Genomic DNA, 12,801 nt, shown 5'->3' on the forward strand with positions numbered 1-12,801 from the left:
TTTCTTTCTTTGAGTCTCTCAGTTTCTTACAAGAAAACCGGAAATAAATTACTGAATTGAGCAGAGAAGAAGGAAGAAATACTAAATAGAATGAAAACGGAGGACCCTACTTATACTTTGTTCTATTGAAGCTGACTTCAGTAGTCAGCGTACTCAAGGTCAGATACAAGAATTGCCTGAAAATTATGATTCTTTACTTTTCAACTTTGAAGGGTTCTCTATCTCTCTGTGGAAGACTCAAATCTGTCGGGTTGTTTGTTGACTGAATCTGGTCTTTAAGTTTTTGGGATTAATTTATAGTATCTGTGTTGTATTGAATTGTTGTAGAGACTGGGAGAGCTAGAAAATGTCAAGTTCTGCGGACGAAGATCAAGAACAGAGGTATGGGTTTTCTTTTTCTTCTTTTTTCTTTCTATTTATCAAGTCAAGATTGTCTTTTTATAGTCTTCTGTTGAAGGTTTCCCTTTGTGGGTCTTCATCAATTTCTGCAGTTTCTTATTTTCTGGGGATTTCTTTATCAATTTCGGATTTCTTCTCCCTTTTCATCTTTTTCCTTTGTGGCTTTTGATTTATAGCAACAAAGCTTTTTTCTTTTACCACAGAAGTTAAATATATAAGTGGGAGTTGAGTTTGTTGATTCTGATGTTTATCAAAGAAAAGGATAATCTAATACGTTCTGGGTACAACTGAGTTGAAGTTTCTGTTCAGTGACAGGAATTAGGTGTACTTTGCAGCAGTTAGGTAATATGTTGTCTGAATGTGATACAATATGGCACTAAAACTTATTTCAGTTGTTGGTGTAGAATGTTGACGTATCCTGTTTGAGTCTTGCATCTAAAGTGGGACAAATAACTATTGTTCCATATAAAAAAAAAAAAGAAGTGGGAAAATACTTGCTTCAGAGAAAAGTAATTAGACATATGCTATTTCTAGATGTTTTCTTCTGTAGAGATGAATTGCTTGCTGAATCCAGTGATCGAATTGTTTATATCTTGTTGCAAGTTCATTTCCTTGATTTAGCTAGCTGATAATATTCTTGTAATAGCTCTGATCCTTTGAGGTGTGATTATGTCAGGAAAACATCTAGCATGGAAGAATCAGATTCGATGACAATTGAATTTCTCCGAGCTAGGTTGTTGTCTGAAAGATCTGTCTCAAAATCAGCCAGGCAAAGAGCTGACGACCTGGCCAAGAGGGTGAGTTGCACTACTTAACTTACTCTCTCTGTCTTGCATTTGCTAGTCCTCTGCTGAATTATTTAGGTCTGCATCCTTTTTTCGTTCGTGTTATATTCCACGACTGATAGGTAGCTCAACAAAAATGTAGTTAACCCAAATCCTTAAACAAAAGAGTCATTTAAGATTTTATCTACCAAGTATAAGGTGGGATTGACTATGACATTTGACTGTCTAAATGAACATGGAAACAGATGAACAAGTAATATGAATTAGAGAAACTGTGCTCTTTCTCTGTCCTTATGTTTTTGACACCTATTTCAAAAACTTGTGTCTTTGAGTTATCCAACCAATAGATTTTGTGTCATCTGAATTAGTAAATGCACGCAGGTAGAAGCACTTGAAGAACAGCTAAAGTTTGTATCTCTCCAGAGAGAGAAAGCTGAAAAGGCAACAGTGGATGTTCTCGCAATTCTCGAAGAACGTGGAATAAGTGATGTATCCGAGGAATTTGATTCAAGTTCTGAGCAGGATGAAAGCCCACATGACTTTAAGGCTCGCAATGGTTCATTGATGATAAAAGAACCTTCAACGAACACAGAACTAAGAAAAAATGAAGTGGAGGCAGCATATTCCAGTTCTGAAATTGAATCATCGCCATCAACTGGTAGAAGCTTGTCCTGGAGAAGTACTAAAGATTCTCAACATTCCCTTGAGAAGAAGAAAAACATGGACTCTATTAGAAGAAGAGCTAGTTTTACATCAAATAGTTCTTCAGCAAGACGGGCTGGTAAATCATGTCGCAAGATAAGGATCAGGGACAGGTGAATTTTCTTGCCTAGGATGTCGATCATTAATTCATTACCCATATAAGATCAGTTATGGGTGCTAGAGTTATAAAAGAGCCCCTGATTAGTATCTTCTATTATTGTGATTTTAGCCTTTCTCTGAGGTGTAGACAACACATTGATTTACTCCTAAGGAACACTTGAATTTTATTCATGGAAGATGACCCAACCTGGACAGTTGCAATTCACGACGACATTACGCATTGGCTATTGGCATACAGTGAAAGAAAATTATAACATTTGTATCATTCTTCTTTCCTTTGGTCTTTTCTTTCTTTCGGTTCTCCATTTTTCAACTTCTTTTTCCCATCCTGTTGATATATTGTACTTTGCTGTTAAACCAAATCAATCTCTTAACTATTTTCTTGAGCTGCAAAGCTAGCTCCTCAACTCACAAAAGTTGAAATCAATAAATCTGTGGTGCCAGATCAATTGAAGAGTTACAGAAGGATGGAGCTGAGAAACCCACATGTTCAAGCGATGTTTACAACTCCTTTGATGGTGAGCCGGTCGCACCAAGAGGAAGTTCTGGATATGCTAATGGGAAAAACCCACTGGAAAGCTCCATAGGTGGGTCTAATAGTGAACCCCAAAAAGTTTACGAGCATTGTTTTAGTGGACATGAGAGAAATGAAGATATGGAAAGTGCGCTGCAACATCAGGCACAACTCATTGGTAGATACGAAGAGGAGGAGAAGGCCCAGAGGGAATGGGAGGAGAAATTCAGAGAGAATAACAGTGGCACACAGGTATGTTTATCAGTTTTCAACTGGTGCATCATCATTGCAGTCCAAATGTCCATCCTAAAGAGTGTAAATTTACTTTTGACCAACTTGCATCAATAGGAGTATCTTATCGGGGGCCTCGCAAGTTTATTTTGGTCTTTCAGGATGTCATTTTGCAATTATCTGTGTTCTTGAGATAAATCCTAATCCAACTCATTTAACTCATACCTGATTAGGCATATCTTTCTCAGTAATGTTAACTTTGTTTGTGTATATACATATGACGATATCTTCTTTCGGCATTTGATTGAGGCATGTCAAACACCTCATCAACATCGGAATCTAGAATCGTTTAAAATAAACTATTCTACACAACAAACTTTTAATATCCTTTTTAACTTTTCATTACTTATCATATTTACATTATAACCCTAAAGGAAAGAGAAAACTTTATCTACAGTAATTTACTCATATTATGACAGATTTTAAATTTATATTATTAATAGATAGGAGTCTATTTAACCAAATGAAATATAACATTAAAAAGTAAAAAAAATTAATAGTGAATAGAATTACAAGGGTATATATGCCAATTAGAAATAAAAATGAAACATCTATAAGATTTTGTTAAGTAAAATGAAAATCATGGTAAAACTGGGGTATAATATAGAACATGTGGAAGTTTAGACGTTAATATGAATTTATTGATACACTCCATTAGTAAAATAATTTTATTCTTAAAGGTTATAATTTTGTATGGCATTACAAATATAAGTAATTTTGGCATGACTATATGTATAGTTTGTGGGAGAATTATGATTTTGGTCCCTATACTTAACCCCTTATTCAGTTTTGGTCCCCAAATTTTTGAGCTTGACAATATTAGTCCTCAAATTGACACTTGTTTGATAATTTTTGTCCCTGCCCTTATATTTTTCATTAGAATTAACGGAGGCAGCATTGGAGGGAAAAAAAGCTCCTTTTCCCCACCTTGGAGCTTGGATGCTTCATGAAATTGGTTAAAAACATCAATTTCCACCATTTTTGATCAAGTTTGAAGGTTTACTTGAGTGATAATTGGGGAAAAGAAATTTCTCATTCTCAAAACTCCTGAGAGGCCTAGTCTCCATTCTTGTGCAATTGTGGATTTAAGCTTCCATTTTTAATATCATTGACTCCTAGCAATTCGGGGAGAAAAATTCATGTTTGTCCAAATCATAATTAGGGTTTGAGGGTTCTACACTTTGGGGATTTGGGCCTAAAAACTCAAAAATTTCAAATGGGTTTTGAAGAAAAATGAGGAAAATTGGTTTATTTTGGTAAATAATAGAAAATTGTCAGCAAATTTGAGAAAATCATGTGGAAATTGAGCTAGGGTTCCTTTGGAAAAGAATGGGAGTCATAAAAATGAGAGAATGAAGCAGGATTTGTTAAAAAATGGTTAGATTGAGGACTAATATTGTCAAGCTCGATAGTTTGAGGATCAAAACTCAGTAAGTGGTTAAGTTTAGGGACCAAAATCGTAAGTCTCCCTGTTTTTCCCTATCATTTTTGCCTCACGTGCATATCACATGACATTTTTCCGTCAATTCTAACACCAAATCTAACGGTAGGGAGTTTGAGGACTATTATTGTCAAGCCCGAAAGTTTGGGGACCAAAACTGAATAAGTTGTTAAGTTTAGGGATGAAAATCATAATTGTCCCTATAGTTTGTTGATCAAATGGGAAAAAGTATCAACAACTTTTATATTCTTTATATGCAATTTTTCTGATTTTCTTATATATGTATATATATATATATATATGTATATGTTCTTTGAATTATTAAATACTATTAAATATTAATCAATAATATCATATGCTGGTTTCTTAACATTTACTGTATTTTTTTGACTTAAATCTTGAATCACATTTCACTCAATATAAAAACTGAATATAAATAGAATGGAACGAAATTTATAAATATACACCATTGTAAGAAGAGTAATTAGTATATGTATTAATTTGAAAACATGATCTCTTTTTAAGTTTTTAGATTGATTAAATACGATAATTCAAAAACCTAAATTCTTCAAATAATCAGATATCGTTTCCTAGAAATTGATTAATCTAAATCAAAACATTTGAATTCTTCAAAAGAACTAATCTAAACAAAATATATGATTAACATGTAATAATTATGAGTTGATGTATGTGTTTATATAATTGTATTCTGAATAATGTGTATATATATGCATTATGCTTTGTTGTAAGTATATAACTTCAGAGGTAGGAAAAGTTTTAAATATTTCTATGTTCCTTCACTTCTTGTGAAGACAAACCTATATAGGGTAGGACTAGAAAATTATACACATTTAAAGTTTAATTCTTTTTTTCTTTTTTTATGGGCAAAGAAAACAATTTTTGTGTTTTACTCAGGTCACTCATGGTACATGAGATCATAATTTATTTTTGGGATAATTATATTTACACCCTTTGATCTATGGCATGTTTACACAAACTATCCCTATCTTTTAGATAATTACACATACACCCACCAAAATATTATACTTACACAAACCACCCCTTACTTTTCTGCAAAATTGCACACACCTCATAAAAATATTAGCATCATTACACAAACTATCTCTATTTCTTGGCTATGAGGGGTAGCATCTGTAATTCTGCAAAAAACAGGGGTGGTTTGTGTAAATAGGCCATAGGTTAAGGGACGTAAATGTAATTATCCCTTTATTTTTTTTCCCCATTTTGGTAGAATTAAATAATAGTAAATTAACAATGCAATTTGTTAGCAATAGGACGAGTTTAAAAATGAAGTTAGTAGATAACACAACGTCCAAAACTTTTGACCAGATTTAAACTCATGATCATATGATGATAATTTATCTTATTTAGATTATGTACATGGCCTTTGAATATTCTGGTATATAAACTTGAAAAACTACTTTGATATTATGATATAAATGGTAACTCTAATATATAATACGATTTACATTTAAAAAAATAATAGGCATTGCCACAGAGAATCCGCCGTATGGTAAGGACTCTATACTAAATTTTTGTATGTAAATGGAGTATCCCTGATTAGTGTACCCATTTTGTGAGTGAATGAATTTCTTAAATTGTTTGTCAAAACTATCCCAGCTCCTTGCTTGAATTTCTTTTTTTTTTTCTTCTTTATACCCTTTATTTTTGGTTGAATTGATTCAAGATATAACTAAATACAATTGTACTATATTAAAATTTTCAAAATTTAGCAGAATATAATAAAACATTTAACTTTTAATATACTCCTACTGAATGTGTATAACTTGCATTTTTTGATCAAGACGTATTAATGACACTTGGAAGTAATCAAAGATGAAGTTTAACTTTTCAAAAATTCAAGGTTAATCATAAAAGAACGGGAATTACATTTAAACCTCCTCTGAAAATGTGAAAATATACATTCCCAAAAAAAGTTCTCAAAATTACAGTTACCCCCCTCCGAAAATTTCCCGATTAAACGTGACCCTCTTCCTTTAGGGTTTGGATGAAAAATATTGACGTAACAAAACAAGTTACATAAATATCTAACTTTACCCCTAATTTAACATTCCCATGTAATAAATCACTTAATGTATTTGTATATATATATTATATATACATATATTATGTTTATCCTTTTATAAGTACAAAAATATATCCATGTTAAATGAGGGGTAAAATTGAAAATTTATGTAATTTCTTTTGCTGCGTCAGCATTTTCCGTCCAAACTCTAACAGAAGGGGGTTAGGTGTAAATAGAAAATTTCTGGGGGGGTGTAACTGTAGTTTCAGAACTTCTTTGGGGGAAATGTAATTTCAGATTTCTAGAGGCAGTGCAAATGTAATTAACCCTAAAAGAATTGTGATAAAGGGTGTCTAGCTTTATGCCTGAATTTACCTATCCCTGTTTGCTTTTAGGCTGTCGAATAAGTGTGAAATGATACAAACTGGCAGTAAGATATGTTTGTGAACTTATATGCCACCCTTATTAAGAGATACCTCGTGGGGAACATATGAATGACAGGGCTGCTGGTGTCGTGCAACTTTTGTAAATGTGGTATCTATTACACCCCTCCCCTTGGAGAAGAATTGAGCATCATCAGGCTGTTGAATAATTGTTTGCAGCAGTTTGATGCTTTTATCTTGTATATACATCACTAGAATTTAGAATGTAGATCCTATTCTGCACTTGGGAATGGGACGACAGCTGTATATGCTTCAACGTTTTGTTGCTTGTTTTGGTATTTCTTATTCATGTTCTGATTTATTTTCCCCCTCAAGTCATTTTCTCCTTGTATCTAGTTGAGATCTACATCTTCCAAGTCATTTTCTACTTTTCTTCCATAATTCCTTTTTAGTTCAAGTTTTTTCTTCTCCATGAACCAACAGGATTCATGTGATCCCGGTAATCATTCAGACGTGACGGAAGAACGATACGAGGTAAAGTCGCCTGGACCATCCTTTGCTACTGGGACGTTGAATTCAGATAATCAAGAAATGAAGGAAGAGCCAGCTGATGCTCATTTTAGTGAACCCCAGACTTCCAAGAGTTCGTCATCTCTCGCAGATGCCGGCAAGGGAAGCCTGCAGGATGGGAAATGCAACAGCAACATAAGTGCTTGTGAATCTTCGGCATTGGAATGTTCATTTCCCATGTCAAATGAGAGCAGTGATCAAGGGCTTTCAGGAAAACAGCATGAGGCTTCAGCAAATATATCTTCTTCTCATGTGGGAAAAAACACGCCACTGCATGCGTCTTCAAGGAGCTCTTCGTCCAGTGAGCTTCCAATCGTGCCTCAAGAAACTTCAAAGAATGTAGCGTCTGTCTTGGATGCACTTCAGCTAGCCAAACTTTCGCTGAATCAGAAACTCACTAGCTTCGCTCCTGTAGCCAGAGGAGCTTCTGGCAATGCTATTAAACCCTTCAACCAGGAAATAAACAATGTGCACAGCTTCAGAGTTCCCGTTAGTTCTCCTGGCCTTTTCAGATTGCCAACTGATTATCAATATGAAGCAAATGCTAGAGCCAATCTTGGCATTGGCGGACGATCAACTTTTGCTAATTTTCTGCCAGAAATCGCTCCCGGCAGACTCCTTTCCGAACCTTTTGTTGAATCTCAAAGTCTATTCCCAGGCGACCCATTTCTCACTGCTCCCCATAGACCCTTCACTCCTGAAATCAGGTCGGAAATTCCTCCTCAGAGGTCTCTCAGTCTCAGCCAGCATAGACTAAGTCAAGGTCCATCCTCTTACCATCTAGACCATTTCACAAGCCCGGTTCTTCCACCAGTTAAAGATACTTACCCATTTCTCCCAGATATTACGCTTCGTGTACCCTTGAACGAAGAAGGAACTTCGAGAGCCTTTCCACGTCCAGAAAGCAGGTTACCTCCAGGTACACGATTGTCTTCCTACGATCAACATGTTAGACCAAATATGTACAACAGGTAGCCCACCTGCTGCGACGAACGCCGCATCTTTTTGCAGGCACAGTTCTCTTATACATCCTTTTCCATCTTTTTTCTTCTTTTTGACCCAGAATATACATCTGGACATGTTGAGCAGGACGAATTAATACATTGGCTGTTTCTTGTTGTGGATATGTTGTGTTTGTACAATACAATAGGGTTGTGCTGCTGTCAAATTTTGACAATACTGTATGTTTATTTAGTCATTCTGGGATCAGGATCAGTACATGATGTTATTAATTATTACATATGTACCTTTGCAGCAACAGAACAGTTCAAATAGTTTCTGTTTTGTATGATATCCAGAAACAAGGTTAATTTCTTACTAGAATTGAAGTGTGATTCATGTTCTTAAGCATTTGATTGTTGTTGAGTCATGCAAAAATAGCCTTACTCTTACATAACATATTTTAGGACATTGACAGATTTTGGAACACTTGCAGATAGCAAGAAATGCAAATCAAATGCAAGACAAGATTTACGTGATTCACAGGAATATTTCAAAGTCTATTCCCGAACAACTTATACATGTGGTTTCATCTGCTTGTTCGGCAGGGATGAACGTTTATTTTCGTATAAAGTGGGTGGAAATTTGAAATAGGACCGTCGATCGTTTGGTAGAATGATGAACAATGCAGTTGATCAAATCGTAATAAAATGGGTGAAAACGATTTAGTGTTCGTTTTATTGTATGATTGAACAAGTTAAATCTGCATTCTGAATGTAAACACACTTTTTTGTGTTGTTAATTGCTCCTTTTCCAATCACTTCTATTATTAAATTTCACGGAAACCAAATTTTGATAAAAGTTATAAGTTTGTATTTTTAATCCTACTGCAATTATTTTTCATTTAACTACCCGAAGTTCATTAAATAATTTGTAATTCCCTCTTTAACCTTAAAAATGAGGTTCATTTTGAATTTAGCTACACAAACTGTATTTACATAATCAATTATATGAAATAATAAGTCTAAATATCATAATAGTTTTTTTGCTAAAATTTATTATTCCCAACTTCATTCCCTGATAATCAATTTATCTTATATAAATTATAAGACCACAGAGCTAAATTGGGCACAACAACCACACAACATTTCATAGCAAATTTGTCACGACTTTTGCAACGGATCATGTTCGCGACAAACTTTGCAACGAATTTGTGATTATGTAACGAATAATATCTCTTGCAAAATTTTTGCCACAGAAGACGCAATTGCTAATGAGCCTCATGGAAGATAATATAGTTAGCACTGGAAAATATTATGAGTTCATCAGAAGATAGCTTTCATTAATCTGCCATCCCAACCACCTCAAAAGATTGTGAAAATGATGATGACCCTTTTTTCTTTTATTGGATATATTGAATTCTCCTTTCTATATTTACTTTTAATTAAATGTCTGGTCATATTTAAATTTTATAGATTGTTTAGATGTTAAATATCAAAATTGAAAAAAATGTTGTAAAAATAGAATTATAAAATTTTATAGTAAAAATTTGCAACGGAATTTAGAGAAAATTTTTACCAAAAATTTTCATTGCAATTTTGCTATAATTTTCATTACATATGTCGTTGAAACATAATATGATTTCGAATAAGATTACTGCAAACTTTGGTATGAATATATTATCACAAATATCATTGCAAAATATTGTAAAATCCGCAGCAAAAGTCATAGTTTTCGTTGTAAAATTTGCTAAACATCAAAGTTCTCAGCGCCGTAATTTGGAAAGAACTTTTGCCACAGACAAATATTCGTGCCAAAATTTATCACGGATAAAAATTCATTGCAACTATAGCCCTACTACTAATAGCAACGGAAAATTTTCCATTTGCAAATTTTTTTTGATATTCTTTTTACGATCGATTTTATCTCAAATTTATCCCTAATTTAGTTTCTAAAATATGGTTTTTCATAGCAAATCAGTCCCAAAAAATTTAATACATTATTTGAAATTAGAAGGGAATTTTCGACAGAAGTCATCACAAAATTCGTCCATAAATTTTTTTGCTTTTTTTTTTTGTCAAGTTTTTAATATTTTATACTTTATTTTTGAAAAAAATAAATTAAAATTAATTTTAAAAATATAAATATAGTGTAACAATGCGAATAATAATACAAAAAATACGCCAAAAATCCTAATCTAGCAACTCGGGCTGATGCTCATTGGCGGGTTTAGGCTCGGTAGCATCCTCAGCTAGCTGCTACATTGATCCCTCAATTGGAGCGTCCTTGATTGAGGGGTGAGGTGCGTCAGCTACAGGTACAGAAACATTGCTGGGAAGCCCATTCTCGTGCATATCATGCTCAAGCATTTGCTCAAGCTGTGATATGATGTGAGGGTTTGTTACAGGTAGAACGATAGTGGACGTGGATGGTCAGGTGTTTGTGGTTCACGAGTGGGTGGTGTCTGATATATATTACAAATACGTCTTATGATCCTTCTGTGGCTCTTTTCACGAAAAAGTAGTGTATCGATTTTTCAACTTAGGTTTTCGCAAATCATTGGGGTTTACATTATTTAGCAAATGACTCGAGAGCAATTTGTTTTCTGTCTCAAAGCTTGCTAGATACACTAGATAATTGAAATCTCATGAAGCTAAATCATAATTGCAAAGATAAGGAGTCATAAATTCAACCAAAAGACACATCCAAGTTAGACTCGAGTCTATAAAGGAGTTGGTTGTAGATGAAGTAATCAAAATTGACCATGTGGGGACAAAGGACAATGAGGTCGATTGTTTGATGGAAGGACTTGATCTGTCATAGTTCAAAACTCCAGATTGGGGATGGGAATGAAAACCAACAATAATGTGTTCTCGATAGCAACCGAACATTCTAAATGAAGATCCCTTGGAGAAGGTTCAATGTGGTATTAATAAGTCATAGGATACATCTTAACACCTAAATTTAGGCTGATATTTTGTATCTAAAGTTTATCCCCTATAAATCTACTAGGTGTTGTAAGTCCTGATATAGTAAAAGTTCAACTCTCAACTGGGTTAAGTTTATTAAATGAGATGCAAGCAGTGCATCCTTGAGATGCCAACTAAGTGAATGTAGTTGTTTGCCGACAACCAAGGAAAGGGTTTTTTCTGAAAGCATTCATGAATGAGTCAGGATACAAGGCCTATAGTGTCAACCCTAAAAATCAACATATTGCCAGTAGCTTGTTACCACTAACTAACGCTGTCCTAACCACGCTCAAGTTCAAAGCTCAGTACCATTTAGCCCAGTGGTAACTGAGCTCAGATGATTGGAATTACATAATGCTAATTTTGATAGGTATGTAAATATATATTGGGATTGTAAGAGTTAAAATAACTCGTAACTTGTCCAACATTGGAAGTTCTTTGAAAAAGAATCTTCTTTTATTGAGTTCAAAGTTCAACTTGAGTTTGAAGTGTTACTAGAGACTAGAGTGAACTATAGAAACCACACACATGCACCGCTGCTCGCTCGCGCGCCTAGCCTGGCTCTAGCGCGGGTGTTATGACAAATGTCAAAATATACATGTTTTGCAGCAAAATTATTAGGATTGACTTAAATTTTGTAAGTGCTGAAATGTTTCGCTGTTACAGGTTTGTAACTATTATAAAGTTCAGACGTTTATGGCTGAAGTCTGGCGAGTTGTTGGTCGGTGATTATGACTGCTTTAATGCCATGAGCCATATATATAAGGATGCACCCAACAACTATACACACTTAAGAGTACAAGAAAACAGTTGTGCATTGCTACCTTCTCTTCTCTCTAAATTCTTTTTTTCTTGGATTTGCTTAGGAGTCCCCGCGACTGACTATTTCGAGGTGAATTTCAACATGGTGTAACGTGAAATTCTAATACCATCTTATCTTGGAATAAATGAAATTGTACTTAGTGCACATGGAAATGAGGTGTCTAATTGCTTTAGGGTAATCAGAAATCTTGTGTGATTCAGGGTAAAAAATGGCTTCACCCTCTCGACCAAGTACCTCATGATCTTCATCAAGTCAAGACTACTACTTGACCAATTTGATAGTTGAGTTGCAACGGCAATTACAAAACAAACACGATGAATTGGTTGAACTGAGGCATGAGATCTCCGGGCAAGCTTACTACTATCAATTGTCTGAGAGAAGAGCTAACAAGTTGGATGAGGAAAATCAGCATTTAAGGTGGGAGGTGGAAGTTTAGCACAAGGATGAGTTGGATCAACTCAACCAAGAAAACCACCTGCTCCACAACGAGTTGACTGAGCTTCGTGAAAATCTATAGAACTTAATAGTGGAGGATCTAAAGGTGGACAATGAGCTGACTAATGGGAGTGTAATTGACTGAGGTAGATATCCAATTGACATATATGAGTTGTTACTATACAACTCATAAAGCTAAGTTTTATTGCTTTATTCCATTTTTGCTCAACTTGTTATTTCATTGATTGTGATCTAACTGTTTTCAATGGAGTTGGTTTTATTCAATAGTTTGTTTTGGTTTAAAACACTGCCTCGCATGGTACCTATAGTTCATTTCAATGTATACTAAATTAATAACTAATTAATGGTATTAAAGTTCAAAA

At 34.4% G+C, this 12,801-nt stretch overlaps 1 protein-coding gene across 2 annotated transcripts; it reads left to right on the forward strand.

The window, feature by feature from the left end:
• LOC105161040 (transcriptional regulator ATRX) lies at positions 1-8,602 on the forward strand. 2 transcript variants are annotated; one of them, XM_011078603.3, is made up of 6 exons: positions 1-158; positions 328-381; positions 1,076-1,196; positions 1,566-1,999; positions 2,451-2,772; positions 7,166-8,602. In XM_011078603.3, exons 2-6 carry the CDS (start codon positions 347-349, stop codon positions 8,225-8,227), a joined length of 1,974 nt encoding a protein of 657 aa, XP_011076905.1. In that variant the 5' UTR covers positions 1-158; positions 328-346; the 3' UTR covers positions 8,228-8,602. The 2 variants fall into 2 exon arrangements, with proteins under 2 accessions (XP_011076905.1, XP_088735991.1); XM_088879865.1 differs by lacking the exons at positions 1-158; positions 328-381 and adding an exon at positions 555-741.
• Positions 8,603-12,801: the final 4,199 nt, after the last annotated feature.

The sequence above is a fragment of the Sesamum indicum genome, linkage group LG4 (genome assembly GCF_026168435.1).
Source record: "Sesamum indicum cultivar Baizhima isolate 11 linkage group LG4, ASM2616843v1, whole genome shotgun sequence".
NCBI lineage: Eukaryota > Viridiplantae > Streptophyta > Magnoliopsida > Lamiales > Pedaliaceae > Sesamum > Sesamum indicum.

Excerpts from the sequence above, each read along its gene's own strand:
- LOC105161040 (XM_011078603.3), top strand. The coding sequence starts at position 347 with ATGTCAAGTTCTGCGGACGAAGATCAAGAACAGAG. Across the intron at positions 2,000-2,450 it reads AAGATAAGGATCAGGGACAG|ATCAATTGAAGAGTTACAGA; the intron begins GTGAATTTTCTT and ends CTGTGGTGCCAG. Across the intron at positions 2,773-7,165 it reads AGAATAACAGTGGCACACAG|GATTCATGTGATCCCGGTAA; the intron begins GTATGTTTATCA and ends ATGAACCAACAG.